At 41.9% G+C, this 19,741-nt stretch overlaps 1 protein-coding gene across 2 annotated transcripts in view; it reads left to right on the top strand.

The window, feature by feature from the left end:
• Positions 1-19,528, top strand: part of SLK (STE20 like kinase) — a 52,388-nt gene extending 32,860 nt beyond the window's left edge. The window contains exons 9-18 of one of the 2 annotated variants that reach the window (XM_062001804.1): positions 469-1,875; positions 3,123-3,253; positions 3,514-3,637; positions 3,877-4,056; positions 9,389-9,518; positions 9,769-9,893; positions 10,664-10,852; positions 11,948-12,073; positions 13,620-13,733; positions 14,322-19,528. In XM_062001804.1, coding sequence (XP_061857788.1) covers positions 469-1,875; positions 3,123-3,253; positions 3,514-3,637; positions 3,877-4,056; positions 9,389-9,518; positions 9,769-9,893; positions 10,664-10,852; positions 11,948-12,073; positions 13,620-13,733; positions 14,322-14,468 — 2,673 coding nt within the window. In that variant the 3' untranslated portion in view covers positions 14,469-19,528. The remainder of the gene's footprint in view (positions 1-468; positions 1,876-3,122; positions 3,254-3,513; positions 3,638-3,876; positions 4,057-9,388; positions 9,519-9,768; positions 9,894-10,663; positions 10,853-11,947; positions 12,074-13,619; positions 13,734-14,321) is intronic. The other variant, XM_062001805.1, reaches the window with a different exon arrangement.
• Positions 19,529-19,741: the final 213 nt, after the last annotated feature.

The raw sequence follows: 19,741 nt of genomic DNA on the forward strand, positions 1-19,741 counted from the left end.
TTTTTAACAAAAAACATAGGGAAAGATATTCTTTTTGATGAAACAGAAGATCTTAATGTTGCATTTTATCAACTACGCAGCTGCTTCCTATCCAAGGTGGCGCAAAGACGTGTAGCTTTCAGATCCAGCTGTAGCTGGGACTACTGGGGAACTGAACTAAGAGAAAAAAGCAATGTGATTGGAAAAAGGATGAGGCAGAGGGCTGACCATGATGCCTTCCCTTCAATTGCAGTATATTTTATTAAATTATGAGAGATGAAAGAGGATTCTGGTGCAGCTGCTCTGCTTGGAGCTTGTCTGCGGTTCACGCGCTACTTCCGTGGTAACACCAAGTACTCTGAGGTCATCAAATTGATATAACTCTGCCTGTAAATACAACACTCATCTCTATTCAGGGATTCTTCAATAGAACTGTGCTTTAATTAAGTTAGAAAATGATTAAACATTGTTCTGCCTCTCTCTTTTTAGCAGTTACCTGCAGAGAAGCGTGCGTCCTCTGACCTTAGCATCGCCAGCTCCGAAGAGGATAAACTTTCGCAGAATGCCTCTGTTCTGGAATCTCTGTCTGAGAAAACAGAAAGTAATGCAATTGAGGACAAAGCCAGCATCACGTTTCCTGATGGCAAAACAACTGTTGAATCTGAGGACATTAAATTTAGGAAACCAGCTGATAATGTATGTGATGCTACTCTTGGTGATACAAAAGTGCAGAATGGTTCTGTGCCAACTGGTGAAGATGAGCAAGGCAAAACGGTGCCAGCTGAAAACAAGGCAGAAAGCCTGGAAAAACCATGTGAAGATACAGAACCCCTGAATGCAGAGAAAGAACTTGATATGGTAGCAAAATCAGAAACAGAGGATGAACCCAGCCTAAAAACAGAGAAAGAAAATGACGTGGAAAATGAACAGAAAGAAGATGATAAACTGAAAATAGTACCTGCAATAGAAAATAACACAGAAAATGAAGAAACCATTTCTAAGGAAACTGGTGAAAAAGAAGAGGAGAACAGAACAGATCTCTCAGAAAGACAGAAAGAAGAGGTCTCTGAAGAAAATACTACAGAGCAAAAGGAAGATAAAGATGAAGCTCAGAAAGAGGCAATAATAGACACCGCTACAGAAACTCTACCTAATGCTGCAGGTAAAGTGGCTGATGAGGAAAAGGACCTAATAAAGCATGGAATTGACAACATTAAGGAGATCGGTGGTATTGCTGAAACACAGATCCTTGATGGGGATAAAATACCTGAGAGAGAGGATAAGCCAGTGGAAAGTCAGGCTAAGCAGGTCCATGAGATAATCAGCTCTGAAGAAACTCTGTCCGAAAGCCAAGATAAAGCGATCAAAGTAGACAAGAAACTGGCAGAAAGTGAAAATGAGGAGATTGATAATATAAGCAGTGTGGAGGAAACAGAGATTGAAGGCTCTGGGAAAGACTATGTAGACCAGAAGGTAACACAGAGCAAGCCTGAGGATAATTATAATAAACTGACTGATCAGGACCAAAATTCAGAAAAGCACAGACCTGAGAGTATCCAGGAAAACAATATTGAGGTAGACAAAGAACATTCTGAAGTTACTGCTGATGAAATAATGAAGAATAAGCCTCAAGATACCGTCAATGAACAAGCCAATGACTCTGAAGTCACTCCAGTCCCCAGCATTAGTATTAGCGCCGAAGACAATGAGGAGAAAGTCAAACCAGATAACCTGGACAACACTGAATCTTTACAGCAGCTAGAATCGGAGAATTTGAAGGAAAATGATGCAGATTCAGGCACTGGTTCTGCAGCTGATAACAGCAGCATCGATTTGAACTTGTCTATTTCTAGTTTCCTTAGTAAAAACAAAGAGACGGGATCAATATCTTTACAGGTAAGCATAAGCAGTCTTATATCTTTATATAAAATCCTACCCTAAAGTTGTCTCCAAGTTTGACCTTCCTGACAAAGAAAAAATACTGAATGAGAAGCTAGTATGAGAGTGTGGAATATAGAGCTTTGTAGGAACTGAAGTATTCTACATTGCACACTCTAACACTATCTGGATTTTGTGCAGTTATGCAGCAAAGCTGGAAGCTACAGAACTGCTAATTATTTTAATATTTTATTGCATAATTGCATTTTGACAACGTAGACTGGCGTATAACAGTCAAACAGCGTTAAAGGTGAAGGTTTGTGACTGGGTGTAGTTCAAAGCTGATATTCAAGAAGACTAGTTCAATGCCTTACTCTGCACAGAATCCCTGTTTAACAGGACAAATCTGATATCTGATCTTACACTGAATCCCTGTCTCTGTTTAGATCTAGAAGATTTAAGGCATGCAGTCTCCCAGGCTGGTTTGTTCTGAGCACTGTTCTCCTGGGGTTGTGCTGTATTGATGCAGTTATGCTGGGATGAATGAGCTTATTCAGAGGAAGCACGTTCCAGGTTATGAACATCAGTTGTATGTTTGTACTAATGTAGCCAAACAAACCAGAAAATCAAAAATCATAACTTGGTATCTCTGTACTAAGCATGACTTCAAGGTGTTTGCAGCATCCCTGACCCAATGGAGATGCACTTTCACCTGGGGTCTCTCTTCTAATGAAACAGCAACTCTGAGAAGTGAGATTGCTCCACCCCTGTCAGCAAGATCACCATGTGATACTTACTAATATACATGAATTAAAACCCCAAACTCACTCATTTATTTCCAAAGCAGAATTATGTAGGTGAATAAACTGCTATTCTGTTTCAGTATTCTTTTTCAGAATTAAATATCTTGTTTGGTGACTGTGAAAATAATGGTTCAGAAGTAAACAGTAATTGGCACTGGCTTCAGCTCTTGGAAACAAAACTGTATCAGTTCTCTCCAGGGTTTATCTAGAGGTTTTTTTTTTCCTGTCAATTTAGATGGTCAGTAATTACACTTTAGCTTTGCTGATTGAAGAAAGTTTCAGTAAGTTAGAATTTTTCAAGTTCTCACTTCATTAGTGAGGCATCTAGTAAGGGAAAGGAACTCCGTGGTTACTGTGTGGTAGGTCTTCACAGGAATATTTGAAGTAATTGAATATCAATAAAAAAGGGGAAAAGTACGTAATGTAGATAAATAATTAATAACCTATCAATGGTTTATGTAGGAAACTAGAAGACAGAAGAAAACTTTAAAGAAAACTCGGAAATTTGTTGTTGATGGAGTAGAAGTGAGTGTAACCACATCAAAAATAGTTACTGAAAATGACTCAAAAAGTGAAGAAATGCGATTTCTACGGTAAGTGCTTTTAAAGGGAAAATTTGCAAGAGGTTGGCAGTGAATTTCTTTTCTCTTTGAATAAAAGAAGGGGACTTATAGCTGATTTCTGCAGTATTTGGGGATTCATTTCCTTTGTTGATGGAAAGGAATGTTTCTTAAGACAATAATTTCAAAACTGTTTTTACTGGACCTTAGTTGTAGGTGCTTGTTTTATCTTTTGCAATTTTCCACTTCTTTTATTTTCCCATCAAGATTAAATGCTCTTTTTTCATTGTTAGGCGTCAAGAGCTAAGGGAGCTGAGACTTCTTCAGAAAGAGGAGCAGAGAGCCCAACAGCAGCTCAGTAATAAGCTTTTGCAACAGCGAGAACAGATGTACAGACGTTTTGAGCAGGAAATGACAGTGAGTTTCTGGATTTTGGTGCTCTTAAAATATGACATCTTGACGGCATAGGCAGAATGCTACCAGCAGCAATGAGGTGTTTCCTTTTATGATGCTTACAGCCTTTGTTAATAAGTGGCAATGTTTTCCATTGTGAGGTGCTCAGCCTGTATGCCAGAACTGACCTGCTTGGAAGAGTACAGCACTTCACCCAGCAGAACTGAGTCTTCTAAATAAAAAATGCCAACTTATTTTTCCAGAGTAAAAAACGACAGTATGATCAAGAAATAGAAAATCTAGAGAAGCAGCAGAAACAGACAATCGAGCGTTTGGAACAGGAGCACACAAACCGCTTACGAGACGAAGCAAAACGCATCAAAGCTGAACAGGAGAAGGAACTGTCCAAGTTCCAGAGCATGCTGAAGAACAAAAAAAAGGAGGTAAGACACCATGATGATAATGCAGAAATAAAGGAATACGGGCACAGCAGACAGTTGAGATCAGATCTCCCAGAAGCCTTGCCAGCCCCATGTGCTGTACTGCCTTGTGGAAGGGCTACTAGCAGTCAGTATGATTTCTTTCTATTTTGCTACCTGAACTAGAAAACATCACCCAGTTAGAAGACTTTATTTTTCACAGGATCTTTAGTGAAATGTTTTCTCTCAAATTTTAAAGTATTTTCTTAAAGGTTGTGGAAAATACCTGAGATTTCTGCTTTGAACAAATCCAGGAATAGCTACTGAGGAAATACTTACCAAATTAGGGTCTGGAATCAAAGAAGATGTTCTTAATTAATATTGAGAACTACTTGAATTCCAGACTGTTTTTTCATAGAGGAATTTGATACATTTTTATTGAATGTGTGCTGTTGTTGTTTAGAATTTCTTTATATGAAGTAGCAGCAGTGATGTGGATTTAGTTTTTTAACTCAAAGGAAAGCCGTGAGAAGTCCAGATAAACTGAAATCTTTTACAGTTAATTTCATACGTGTCTTAGAGTTAATGCAGAGTAAATATCATTTGACACTGACACTGTATGCTGTTAGTTTGCTTCAATTGCAGTAAGAGATGATGTGTTTCCATATGAATTTTGCATCTTCAAAGCCATTTTGTTTCATTTTCAGATCAACCGTGTAGTGCTTGTTTGTATAGAAACGACTGTAGTGTTTGCTCTGATAGCTGCTAGACTCACAGAGGACTTCGTAGAAATCTGAACTGTCCATGCTTTTGCATAGAAAGATCCTGTAGTATAAAAGTGCATTAAAAAAAAAATCCAAGTTGTGTTTGGTTTGAACCATATGCTCATGTGTAAATAACCTTTTTTCTTCTTTTGCGGTACCTCTTGCATTTGAGTCTCTCTCTGTTCACTGGTGATTGGGTCCTACATGGGAAAGCGGGGAGAATTTTATGTGTTCTCTGAGCTAAAGGCAGTTCTTTGGTGGAAACAGGAATAGCATGTGGTGATTTGGACTCTGTTTTCTGATGATGCTTCCACTATTAAACAAACAGGGCACATAGTTTTGTATTTAAAGCCTAAGGAAGTGATTTACAGCTTGAAGGAAGACGCGTCTGATGCTCTAAAACTACCCTTGCTATATTGGAGTGTGCAATGGTACATTTTTATAATTCTTAAACACATAAGCAAATTACCAGATTAATAGTCAGTTGAATTAGCCAGGTTATATTTAGAATCTTTCTTTTAATCTAGTCTAATTCACCTTGGACTGAAACACGTTCCATTCCAGCATACGTGTCGTGAACAATCTCCTGAAAACATACTCAGTTATTGGTGGGTTTTGCTTTTAAATTATTCAGAACCAAACATGATCAATTAATATTTTATTTGCTTGTATGGTTATTTTAAAAGCTTAACCTATGAAGATGTCATTTATGGTTAGAGACACAAAAATGGCATCTTATAAAGTCATGTTTGAGACAGCATCAGAAATAGCCGGTGTTCAGTGGAAGTTATCACACACTTCCAACCATTTTCCACAGCTTTACCATGAGGTAAACATACTCCATAGTCTTTTTGCGACAATGCTTCAAGAAAATACCACTTTTGCCGGTGGTGGTTTTGATAACTGTTGACTGTTCTGGCTGCTGCGTGAAAAGGCAAGGGAGAGGCTGCCATTTCTGAGAGCACGGGGCAGTATTTGCATGCAAAAAGAGGCTGGCATTACCTCCTGTCTGCACTGTGCTGCTGTACATACAGCTTGTATTGTTCCTTCTCTTTTCATTAAGCTCTTTTCACTAAACTAACATCCCTGCCCCAGAACTAGTGCATGCTTCCCAGTCCTTCTAGTGCTTGACCTGCATGTCCTATGTTCGCAGTAATGCTTGCTGTGGAGAAAAAGTGTTCTTTTCGCCACCTTCTGCATGCTTATATACACTGTAGGTTGTATGTGAAGTGGAGAAAGCACCAAAAGAGCTGAGAAAAGAGCTCATGAAACGCAAGAAAGAGGAGCTTGCACAAAGCCAGCATGCTCAGGTAACAACGGCAGCTTCAAGCTACTAAAATACAAAAGGCAGCACTATTCACACAGCTTGATGATTTCACTTCTTGTTGTTTTTGAGTGAATATGGAACTTAACTCTCACTCACCCTGCTTACTGCTCTCTTCCTTCGAGTACTCTCATATCACATCCCATAGATGTAGAAACGTAGGAGCAGTGACTCCAGGTTTGTGCTGTTAAGCCTTATGTTTTGAATGGTGTACCAAATCCCAGCTTTTTTTCTCATGGCAAGTTCATTCACGCAGCTTTTATGAGTGGTAAGTACCCCACAGATACATCGAATTATAAAGGTTAACAGTCGGAAGGGGGTTTTGAGCAATGTAAGTGCAGGGTAGGCAAATGTACCTAATATGTAAGTGTGAGGCATCTCGTTCATAGAAGCAGAACAGATTAGGTAAAATGAAGTTATTTAAATGTCAAAGTGTAGGTGTGTGGAAACTTGACAAGACATCAGCTGTAATTTCACACCTTCAGATTTGCTGCTTTTATATGACCCAGCTAGAAAGGAGGCTAGTAGAAAAATATTAGCTTTGTGATGGCCACTGCTTGTAAGGAGTGAATTTGCACAGCCACTGCTTGTAAGGAGGGAGTTTGCACCACAACAGCGCAGGTTTGGATTGAGTAACGTAAAGACTAAATGTTTATGTGAGTGACCTGATAGAAAATAACTGCAACTTTGTTCCACTATGTGTTTAATGAAGGAGGGGGTTTCCCAGGCTGGAGTGGGGTTGAGATGCAGCACTCTTCCCCATCCCAAGGCCTCATGTCTCTGAACTTTTTAAGGAAACAATTAAAAACCTAAATTTTCATAGAGTTCATAGTGACTTTGTTTCCTTCGCTGGTTTCAATTTGTTGAGGAGAGGTGAAAGAGACAGTTTTAAAGGTGGGAGATCCTTACTTGGAATGAGAAGCACTAGGCAAGGTGCAGATCTTTAGTTTTAGAATATCTCGAACTTCTGGCAGTGACTACTGTTGTGTGATTATACTTGATGTATAAATGCTTATTACTAACGTACAGCTGATCTCATTTCTTCTTTTCTTTTAAGAACAGAAATATATTTTACTGTATTGTGACATAGAAAGTACATTGTGTCCCACAGGGCGTTGCTCAGGTTATGATTCAGTCTTTTCAGTTGTCTTCATGTACACTTTTCAACGCACAAATGCAGGATGTAAGTCTTTAAATGCAAAACAACGACGAGTTTTATTTCCCTAATTTTCCAGATGTGTGTTTTCTCTTCTCCTTCTCCTCATACGTGCTGATCAATGTCACTGCTGTCTCCAAACTCTAGTTAGCACAAATTTATGTAACTCTGAACTCTTTGCAGTAAAAAGATCCAGATTGCAGTAGTTGTTAACTCAGGGCAAGATGATGAAGTTTCCCACAAATGCAATGTAATGCTGAGCCCTGCTGTTTATTATTTGTTCAGCACATGTGAGAAACAACGTGTGACTTGTGTGCTGTGTGTGCAGTGAAACCATGTATTTTAAAGACACCTGAGTTTATTTTAAGTTACTTAGTGGGCAAAACCATGTGGTGATTTTGAGAAGGTGGACTGTCTCACACTGTCTGCCTTTTAACCACCCAACACGCTCCTCAGTAAAAGTCCATGACCTTTATTGTGTCTGATGCTTGAGTAGATGTGGGAAGTGGAAAGGTCACAGTGTTTTCTGAGATTTCCTGGTTTATCTCATAGTGCTTACAATTATAAAACTTCTGAAGATCTACCATGTAGAGAAAGCAGCAATGACACTCAAACAATTGAGAAAAGCTCAAGCATAACTGCTTTTTGGCCATGACTGCAGTTGAATAGCTTTTCCCTGACTCCCTCCAAATCAAAAAAGACCTGGCAAATTAAACACTGCGTGTGTCTGCACCCTCAGAATAACAAACTTGCAGTTTTCGTGTCCTTTTAGTCTAGAAAGGGAAACAAACAGTGTTTTTCATCAGTCTGTATATTTGAATAGGTATTTCTGGCTGGCCTTCCAGTTCTTTTTATACCCTCAGGTCTGTCACACTCAGCTTACTCCACCTCTGGTTTTCTCTTACCTTACTTAGTGTAGGTCTGCTGTCCACTGGGAGAGATAAAAGCCTCATCTACTAAGAACTTTGAGTGAAGATGAAAACCAGGATCATCCTGGTCACGATAAAAGTACTTTCCATGAACATTTAATTCTGTGTGTTACTGACAACTCTCTTAGCAAGTAGCATAAGCTCAGTAAAAGAATAAAATCCCATAGCACAGGAGACCCTTCTGCTGATCCTCTGGAGCCCAGTACTGGTGGGTTTTTTCCTGCCTCACCCCACCTCCCTTCCAGCAGACCATCTTTAACACTGCTTTATTGTGTACAACAGCAATGCCTCAGCTGCTCACCTTGGCTCTGACAGAGCACTGCCATCATCCTTTCTTTTGACCTTTATATCATGGTAGAAGCATCTGCTTTAATTTTTTTATTCTTAAAGGGGGTGTGTGTGCATGCCTGCATGTTGCTGGATGTTTGGGTTGGGGGGGTTGGGGTTTTTTTTTTGAGTAGTTGCAAAGAAGAAAAGCAACAGTGTGGTCTTGGGGGGTGTGAGGGGGGATGTTCTTGCTACTGCCTGCTTTTCATGATGTGATGCAACAGAGTGAGTCACCCAGGGGAATGGTGACATGAAGGCTGCATCAGGCAGGTGGCAAATGTGTGCAAGGAGCCGGCTCAGCTCTGGTGTGACAAATAACAAGTCCTGCAGAACGCAGTTCCTGCAAAAACTGTTGGGTGTCTTGACAGCAGTCGTGCAGAGCTCCCAACTGCAGTATCTGAGTGTTCATAACAAGCTAAAACCACTCCAGCCTGAGACACAAATCTGAAACCCAACTGTGTAAACAAATAGGCTTTAACTAGACATCCAAAGGAAAATAAGCAGACACACTTTAATTGCCTTCCATCCGTTAATAATTAACCCTTGATGAGATCAGCTTTACATTAAGCACTTGTCTCTGCTAGCTCTGAACCTGCACCCCGTTTTGAGGAGAGGCAAGTGAGGGAATGAACTGCAGATTGCTGGTTAGTTTGTTGCCTTTGGTCTTATTTCTGAAGGTATTACTTAAACATTAAAACACAGAAAATTAGACATCTTTTATCTGGGGTGTGTTAGCTCAGCTTTTCAGACAGCTTTGTTTTCATATATAGCTAACGCTGAGAGAACCAGGAGTGTCATCAACATGGAATGTGGTTAGAGGAACACAGTTTAATTTACTTCTGTTGGCTTTTACCAGGAGCAGGAATTTGTGCAGAAACAGCAACAAGAACTGGATGCATCTCTGAAGAAAATAATTCAGCAGCAGAAGACAGAACTAGCCACTATTGAACGGGATTGCCTCAACAACAAACAGCAGCTCATGAGAGGTATCCAGCGTTAGAGTCTGTCTTTTAAACAAACATTGCTGTTGTATTCTAATAAACCCATAGTCTGTCTTAGATTTATGAAATCAAAGAACTTCATGACTAATCTAGAACTGTAATAACAACATCTTGCAGTGGAAGAGCATTGTTCTTAAAATGCACTTGTCAGGTCACTTGTAAACGTACTCTAGCAGGTAGACTAGAAAGCGTTGTTGTGTTGCACTTCCTGAACCAGCCTTCCTCTTTCTTCCAGCTCGGGAAGCTGCGATCTGGGAGCTGGAAGAACGACATCTACAAGAGAAACATCAGCTCCTCAAACAGCAACTCAAAGATCAGTACTTCATGCAGAGACACCAGCTGCTTAAGAGGCATGAAAAAGTTAGTGTTGGCTTGGACACGTTCTTTTGTGTATTATAATACCTAGGGGTTTTATCGAGTAGTTTTATGATCTCTGCTGGTAGCTGTTTGCCTGCACAGGCAAGACCACACACCTAATTTGAAGCTGGATATGTTCTCTTGAAATTAGAGAGTCCTAATCATCTTACTTCAGTAACTTGGTATGTTCAACTGATCATATTTTTCATACTTTTTTTTAAAAAGCCCCAACCACAACATCAACCTTTTCTGTTAAAAATACCAAATTCTGCTTGTACACCGAAACCAGTTTCACTTGTCTTGAAATAAATCTGCTCATTAATAAATCATCCTGGAATCAAATGAGCAGAATGAACTGGATTAGCTCTTGGGCAAGTAGCTGACAGCTGTCTTTTCATAGCTAAATGCTGTAAAAGCCCAGAAGACAACATTTACCTTCCACAAGGCATTATTTTGGGTTTTTTCATAGAATCTGCTGAACAGAATAGTTCAATTTTTGAAGGTCTAAACTCAATAGAGAGATGTTATAAGATCCTGGTGACTGGAGCATGAGCAGCCTCCACTGAAGGCCTGTTTCTGTTTCTGAATGGTTTGGTTCACCCCCATCACAGCTGTTGCTTTCACCAACTTTTGCAACAGATTCACCCTCCACAACTGGGACTGGCTTCCGTGGAAAGAAGCTGACTCCAATGTGATGCTTACTGATGAAATGAGATGCAAATATTCTGATGTAACAGTTACTCTGTAATGTTTCCATGTGGTTAACATTTCAGGAAACAGAACAAATGCAGAGATATAATCAGCGCCTTATCGAGGAGTTAAAGAACAAGCAAACCCAGGAAAGAGCAAGGCTGCCTAAAATCCAGCGGAGCGAAGCAAAGACTCGGATGGCTATGTTTAAGAAGAGCTTAAGAATCAATTCATTAGCCTCTCCAGACCAAGATCGTGAAAAAATTAAGCAGGTAACTAATTCAAACCAGTCTGAATAGTGTAAATGCCTAATGTGATGTAGATGTGAGGATGGAGGAGAGGACACTCTCACCAAGTTCACAGATGGTACAAAACTGGGTTGATGTGCTGGGAGAGAAGTCCTGACCTTCCCCTCTGCACTGGTGAGACCCATCTGGAACACTGGGTCCAGTCCTGGGCTTCCCAGTGCAAGACAACATGGATTTACTGGAGCGAGTCCCACAAAGGTAGATGACCGAGGGACTGGTGGGTCTTGTCATAGGAGGAGATGCTTCATAGCTGGGATGCTTCAGCCTGGAGGAGATAGAGCTCAGGAGTCTTACACATGTGAGGGAAGGAAGCAGGTGGAGCCAGACTCTGCTCAATGGTACCTGGTGACAGGATGAGAAGCAATGGGCATGTTCAAATACAGAAAATCCAAGTTAAAACACCCTTTTTCAGCGTGAAGATGATCAGACACTGGAACAGGTTGCCCTGAGAGGTTGTGGAGATACTCAGAATCCAACTGGACACAGTCCTGTGCCACCTGCTCTAGGTGACCTTGCTTTGAGCAGGGGATTAATCTTTGCAGGTCCCTTCCAACCCCAACTGCTCTGTGAGTCTGTGAAATATTTTTAAGAGTACTCATTTTTTTTGAGTAAACTACAACTATAGGCATTCACCCATTCTTTAAAAGGGAATGTTGTGAAGAGGTTTAGAGGTTTGCTTTCTACTGATGCACAGAAGTCCCAAAGCTCACAGTTTCATCTGGTGCCCACTGGAAGGAAGAAAGATCTGTAAAAGTCTCCCGTAGCAGTGTGGCACCAGCCTTAACCAGCACTTGTACCAACACTGTGGTGTCACTGAGCTTCAGAGGGAGAGATATGCAGGAGCCTGGAAGTGAAATGAACTACATGTTAAGGCAGGGAAACAGAAGGATGGACAGAACTGTGAGGGCATTCCCTTTGTAAGAATTACTGTTGAAATCTGTTAAACCCATTCTCCTCAGTTATGCTGGATGTGTTTGTTCTGTTACAGACAGATTTTTGACTCATGAGCTGTTGTTCCTAGAGGCACAATATAAACTGTCTCTTTATTTTTGATCTTAGTTTGCTGTTCAAGAAGAAAAGAGACAGAAGAATGAGAGACTGGCTCAGCATCAGAAACACGAGAACCAGATGCGGGACCTTCAGCTGCAGTGTGAAGCAAACATCAGAGAGCTGCATCAGTTACAGGTTAGAAACAGATGATATGAAATGAACATTCAGTGGGAAGACCGAGGTTAATACCAGACGCAGGCAAAGCAGAAACACCTTTTCCTTCATGTTTGCTCATCGATGGAGGGTTTTTTCAACTGTGCGTTCAAAGGCCAGCAGAGTCCTGCTGAACCAACTGATGTACTTACACATCAGTTAATGAGAGATCATTCTAAATGCAAGACAAGCATGAACCAGAAGCAGATGATCATTCCTAGAATATCTACCAAGCTTCCAGTGCTATTTTCTGTAGACAACATTTCCTTTTAACTCGATTTTGCTGCCATGTCATTAATCAGAGCAAAGGCAAGTAGCACCAGGCATTCCCCACAAGGCATTTATAGCAGTACATGGAACAAGGTGGTTTTTACCAAGTGCAGGCTGCCATTTGTACCTCAACTGCTGGAATGTACTTAAGAGGAATTCCCTTCCTCTGATAAGGAGCTCTATTTTGTCTCTTTTGGCATGCATTTTGTGTAAGTTGCTGCTGTATACCACAGGCTAGGTCTCCTTTTCTGTTAAATCAGCTTCTCCCTGTTTCAGGGACCAGGCAGTTTTAAAGCTGCTGATCACCTGCTGATAACCTCTGTGTAGAGAAATCTTCCAGCCACCAATGGAGCTACTTCTACTCACTTTCTAATGTCCTGTGCAAACAATCCCTGCCTGTGCCACTAATATGCCCCAGTAAATCCCCAAGTACCGTGGGAGTCGCCTGGGAGTTTCAGCTCAAGTAAAATTGAGCAGATTAGGGCTACTCTTGAGCTCCACCTCAAAAAAACTGACCCCAAGCTGCACTCAGGCCTGGCCAAGTGCTTGCCATTTTTGTTCCTGCAGTTCTGTCTTCTGCATCAGGCCTGGTTGGGACTGGGACACAAGAGCAGAGAGTTTAGAGACTGCCATTGCCAACTGCTCTTAAAAATCAAAGATCTGATTTTGCCAGATACTTTGGGTTTTTTTTTTCCCCGCTGTGCTTCCAAAGTCCTCTGAAAGTTAAGGCGGTGCTATGTACTGAGAAGTGTGAAGCTGGTGTCTGCTTTGATTATCCTTTTCCTCTTTATAGGCTGCTTCTGCAAGTGTGTTTCTCTCTAAGCCCCATTTGGTGCCAAGGAGCTGAGGCTAACAAGAGTTGAAATCTTTCCAAAAAACAACCTCCTTTTTAATGTAATTGATCTTAAATAATTACACAAAGCTTTGCCTTTAGAAAGCAGAAGTGTTGTATGACCTTGAGAAGCATTATGAGGCAGTGAAACACAGGTTTCAGTAACACTGGCAGCTGCTGCCTTAACGATACTCAAGAGCATGTTTGGATTTACAAGTATTTCTTATCTCAATTGACTCTGATGGCAAGAGCAGCTTTTGATAATGCAGCCTCGTAACATACTTTTATCTTGTCATTATTCACGTCACTATTTACACAGAATAAGCTAATTAGAAAGAATTAGGACAACATATGTCGCTGTACAAGTGTCGAGTTGCCTAATCTGAATTAAGTTTTACACGCGATTTATCTTTATCTTGTTTCCAGAATGAAAAATGCCATCTCCTGGTTGAGCATGAGACTCAGAAACTGAAGGAGCTGGATGAAGAGCACAGCCAGGAGCTGAAGGAATGGAGAGAGAAATTGAGACCAAGAAAAAAGGTAAATTGAAGCAGTTTGTGAATCAGAATATAATCGAGAGCTGGAGCTAGCAAATACTGACAACACAAAGAGCGTCATGGAGAGGAGAATCAAGCTCCTGTAGAAAACTGGTGTGGGTCACTGAAAACAAAAGGTGGTGAAAAAAATAGGTGCAGAGCTGAGCTCAGGGCATGTCCAGCGAGCCAGGCTGGTGCTTGCTCAGGCTCCTGCCGTGCTCCCCCGTGCAGCACACGTGTGTGTGTTTGCATGAGAAACTTCTCAGCTGGAGACAACTCTGGGTTTAGGAATGTATTTGAGAGGCCACTGGGTTACTACAACATCAAGAGCTCAGGTAACAGATAGAGAGTGGTTGGGGGGGGGGGTCATATTTTACTTTGAGATGGAAAGCACTAGACCTTTGCACAGTTCAGAGCATCCTATAGGCACGTTGATGTTCTTGGCTTGCTGCAGCTTGATTATCTTGCCATTTCATCATTTTGGGGGGATAGTTTGTTTGGGGTGTGATGTTGTATCAGACAATCTTGACCACTACAAGAGGTTTCTTGTTCTTTGGCTTGTAATCCTCTGACAATCGGATTTTGGTTTTAGACGCTGGAAGAAGAATTTGCCAGAAAACTGCAGGAACAGGAAGTTTTCTTTAAAATGACTGGAGAATCTGAATGCCTTAACCCTTCCACACAAAGCCGGATTTCCAAGTTCTACCCAATCCCCAGCCTTCACTCCACTGGCTCATAACTCTGGGAACTGCTGCAGGCTTTTTCCATATTTGGAATTCTCCATCCTCATCGTCTGACCTGACCTGACCTGCGCCGCACATCTGAGGACCTCACTCTTCTCGTGCTCAGTGGAGACAATCAGTGGCATGATCCATGTCTTTACTTCTCTGAATGGAAGCAAAGAACAAAGGCGTTGGTGTATAACGGTAACGTCACGTCCTTCAGATGTTTCAAGCATAAGTGGGGGTTTTATCTCAGTCTCCAAAAGTGTATTATCTGTGGGTTGGACTTTAAGCCTAAAATATTAATTCTACTCTTTTCTGATCACAAAAAGTTGGTTTCTCATGTGAACATTGCAGCGGTGTAATATTGGTTCTGCTACTGTGTTTCTAAGGGTCCGATTTCTCCATGAGAGAATCCCACAACTGCCGGGAGAGGTTCAACGTTTTATAATGTTGAGCGGTGTCTTCATGGCAAAAGACTGAAACTGATTACTCAGAACACTCCAACAGTCAGAAAAACAAACTCTTTTGTTTCAACACCATTGGGCAAAGCAAAAGCCTTTGCAACTTCTTTTAAAAGAAACCTCTGGCGTAAATCAAGCTGAGCTGATCTCCAGGACACGTTTTGTCCCTCAGTTCCATAACGAAATGGGGTGCTAGTTTCATGAACACAGTGCCTGAAACACTTGGAGATGCTGATCCTGGCAACAGGATAGTGTTTTGTCATTTAAAAAACAAACAAAACTCCTTAGCGTTGTGGTTACTGTACAGACCAGAAGATTTCTTGCTGCTACTGCCATTTTTGTTGTAAATCCTCACCCTGAAATATTTTGCACTAAAATATGTAAAGGTGAAAGAAATGCTAACTTTGAAATGCACAGTTTATTCTTTTCCTTAGCCTAGTGCAGGTGGCCAGTTCTACAAAGTGAAGAACTGTAGAATGTATTTAGTAGGAAGCGGTGTGCAAAGTGCACGTGGTTTCTCTAACTGTACCTGCCATGGGTAGAGCCATTTTTCTGTTCTTACCAAAGCCTGTTTGTTTAAACTCCGTCAGGAAAGTGGAGGTGGGTGGTCATATTTATAAATATCCATGGCTAAAGTCTGGTGTGATTAGAAGTGTCAGATGATTGGATTTGTTCTTTTTTTAGTCATTTTATTTTATAGAAAGATTTAAGTTAAATATATAGACAAACTACATGAAGCTGGGTTTTTGCTTTTGTGTTGCCACATGACTAACATAGGCAGGTTTTATTTTTCCAGGTGGTAGGTGTGCTGTAAGTTATTTGCTTCTCATAGAGCTGAGAGAGCGATGCAACGGTGTTAGGTCACTTTTACCGCACTCCTTTTGTGGTCAGAGTGCGAGTCACATCAAGACGGTATTACAAGCTGTGCTTTGGTATGCTGGAGTTCCAAGTGTAAAAATAGTCTTTGCTTTCTGGTTTGTGAGGCCTGACTTTTCGAGTCTCTTTGGGTATCGGCTGCAACCGTTTTGTTTCGCTCACTTTGCACCGTACGTGCCGCTGACGGCCGTTACGGGGTGCTCGTTTCATGGGAACAGTGTTGATGCACGTGAACGAGCTCATGGGTTAACACGGGACTTTAATCGGATGTGGCTGAAGTCTTGGCTGCTGAAATCCTTGGATATTGAGCTGATATCTTCTCGATGGAGATGCTTAATTAGCAGCACAGTTTAAGAAATAAATAAATTGAAAGATGCATGTTTTAATTTAAGTTTTGTAACTTTTGGTAGCATAATTACTTTAATAGCTAGCCTTAATTTCTGGTGGTTTATGATATCAGTGTGTATTGTGTACTGTTGTCAATTCACACACCATATCCCTAGCTCCTGATCTGTTGCTAAATGCAAAGTTCTTTGAATGGTTTATTTGGTAGGGTGAAAAATGTCTCTGAAGCCTTTTTACCTTCTAAGCTCCACCAACCTAAATTGGCTGTTAACTAAAATAGCATTCAATAATCTTCGTGTCTGTATTGAGCAGGGTTTGTTTGCAGTTCCGTATGCTGTAGGCTCCGTGCTTTGCTCAGGTACCTGCTAAGTCAATCAGGGAAGGCAGATTTCTCCTGGATCATCTCTACCTTCATCCACGTTAAATCCTCAGAGGGGAACATTGAACTTCTCCGTCCCTTTGTAGCAGTTTCAGTGATAACTTGCTGATTATATTGGCACGCTGGTTACCTCTGGCCAAATCTTTCCAATCTTTTGTTTGAAGAGCATTTTCACGTGAGCCCTTAGGATCTGATCTCACTATGAATTGTGCAAGTAAGTAACTTGAGTTGTGTGGTGGAGGGAGGGAGGGAAGGAGCACAGGAACCACAGCCTCAGTGGGTGCTGGCTCAGGCCTGTGGCCGTGGAGCACTGTGAAGCAGCTGCAGCCTCCTCAGCTGTGCTCAGAGTTGTTACCAAGCCTGAAAAGATGTGTATTTCTGGGGAATAACAGGAACTAGCTTGGATACTTACACGTTTAGGCTGATAAAATTGGTTGTAAGTACTGCAGAACGTGAAAGAGGTGTCAAATATTATATCAATGCCATAAAATTCGATTAAAATGAATTTAGTCTCGCGTAGGCCTGGAAGAGATCTGAGATACCAAATCCAACCTCTGCACTGTCACCTCTCGCCTCCCTTTAGTAAATGTCAGAAGCTCCTTCTCCAGAGCCGGTAGCTGTGGTTTTCTTGGCCAAAACAATGTACTTTCTTACTGCTTGGCACATCTCATTTCCCCCTGTGCCCTTCAGATGATGACCACAGCTTGGCATTTGCTCACCTTTGTGGTTTACTCCACAGAGTGCACAGGAGAGCAAACCAAGGTGATAAAATGCAGGAGCTGCAGGGCAGTGTGTGTCTCATCCTCTTGTGTTTACAGCTGATCCTTGCAAAACCCCTGCCTACAGGCTTCCAACAGATTCAGACCTCACAACTCCTCCTTGAGCTCTCAGAGCAGATTTTGGTACCTGCTAAGCCAGGTTCCCTGGGATCAGGCCTGGTGTCTGCAGGAGCCAGTGCCTCAACTCATCCCAACAGTTACCAGAGCTCAGCTGGTTTGTGTAGTCCTCTGCTCTCCCCACTGCTGATAGCTGAGGCAGTTCCTGAGCCAACCAGACCTGGGGGGAGTGGGTCTTGCTGCCTCCTCCTTACAAGATTCTGCACCTGGAATAAGTTGTGCACGTTGCTGAGCGGGGCTGCCTGGGGAGGGGCCTGTCCCAGCCCTCAGCCTTCTGACATCCTGGGACAACTTTGCTGTTTACTTTGGCGAAGGGGAAATACTCCAGCATCTGTCCCTCTCCCAGTGCCACAGAACAGATTTGTTTCTGTTCCCAAGCTCTGCTGACTCCGTGGGAACCACGTATGACGTGGAAAGGTACGATATTGAGGTGGTTATTCCTGTGAGCAATTAGATAGATCCTGGTTCATTAATACCTTCTAAAGGAAAACCTTTAACGGCATTGATGCCTGAGTCCCAAGTCAGGGCTGGTGGCACCTTCCTGACAGTGCTCTTTACTCCAGAGACTTTTCACGGCACTTTTAAGATACTGATACTCCTTTTTTTCAGACAATATCCTTTTAAAATTACATTAATGGATAATCACTGTCTAATCAATCACGTGGCTTTCAAATATTCTGTCCCAGAGGACTTTATTAGAACTCCATGCTACTCATCTTTTTTTCTTAGTAAATAGAAAACTTGGCACCTGAACTAAGACAGAGCCAAGCAGTGACAGAGCAAAGCAGTGATGTCATTACTGTCATCACACCACAATGTCTTTCATGGACACAGTATCACAAAGGAGGTTTGACTCTCCACCTGTAGCAGTACCTGTCTTGCAAGCATTTCAAGGATGCTTTGGTACAGGAGAGGTTTGAATAAGGATTTTTAAATTCAGGCACTTCAGTCTGCTTTTAGTTAGCCTGATTTTCAGTGCTGCAGCTCCTAGGGCTGCTGAAAAACCAGGGCACAGATTGATGGGCAAATAAGCTCAGTGCTAGTTGCTTCCACTGAACTGCTTTTTGGTTAATCTGCCATGGGGAAGTGGGGTGAGATTTTGAGGACAGTCTTTGGAGGAAAGGGCAGGAGGAGTGTTTAGGATGGGCACTAGGGAGATAACTTGCTTTTGTATTAGCATTTACAATGTGGCCATTTTAGCTCAAAATCTGTGCTTCTGCATCTCAGAAACTGCCTTCCATTGATGTGTCCATGCACATCTCCCATTCCCAGGCTTCTGCCAGCTTCCCAGCAGACACAAAACAAAGTCAGACAGAATCAACCTTCCTTGGGCACAGGCAAGGCCAGGATGCTCTGTTCTCTCTCAGATTTACAAAAGATGAGAATGGATGAAAGGATGGAGAGAACAAAAGAAACCGTACAGTGTTTCTCTGTGGTGCTTGCAGAGCTTTCAGTTTTTCTCCATCCCCCTTGTCTCACCTCAGTCCTCATACTTCATTTCTGTAGCTGCTTCTGTGCTGCTGCCATTAGGGCATTTGGTGCCAGAGAAAGGACACCACCTCTTAATAACAACTCGCTCAAAACCAGCTCATGCTCATGTGCTTCCACTGCACTGAAACCAGAAGGGAGAAGCTGAGCCCAAATATGCTCTAGTTTTACAAAATCTCTTCCACACTTACTGAGCTGGGTAGTAAAGCCTCTCTCTTAGCGTATCAATCCTAAACTGGTGTGAAGAACAGGAGCTAGAAGGAACACGCAGTGAATGTGTCACGTTGGACCGTCACACCCTGTTTTCTGTTAGAAAGCCAGGCACAGTGGGCTTCTGTGATGAAACATACACATCTGAGGCATCTCCAGCCTCCTCCCAGCAGGCCATTGAATGGTCTGTGTTAACTGCAACCTGAGTTGTCCTTGCCTTACAGAAAGCAACCAAAAATCACAAGATGGATGAGTGATTGGCTACGGGTCTCTGTATGCACAGCTTGTGGACATGAACTTGCAGTAGCAGCCACACCACAGGGGGTTTGTCTTGTTTTTAAAAGGAATTTGATTTCATGGCTTTCTGTAGAATATTGTAATAATTCTGCTGTAAATACAATAAAATCACAGTTTGCTGAGATGGCTTCTTGTTTTCTTGGTGGAAAACTTGCATGAAATACAAATGATGGTTGAGTGAATGGGACAACTTTGAATTTGTTACATAGCTGAATGTAAGAAGTACTTGTTGTGCAACCTGTGTCTGCCTGACAGGAACAGCCCGGGGCTGGAGGGCAGGGTTAAGGATGCTGTTTTCAAGGCCTGCTCTGCCCTGTCAGGAGGAATTCAATTTG

Source organism: Colius striatus, chromosome 8, assembly GCF_028858725.1.
Source record: "Colius striatus isolate bColStr4 chromosome 8, bColStr4.1.hap1, whole genome shotgun sequence".
Lineage (NCBI taxonomy): Eukaryota > Metazoa > Chordata > Aves > Coliiformes > Coliidae > Colius > Colius striatus.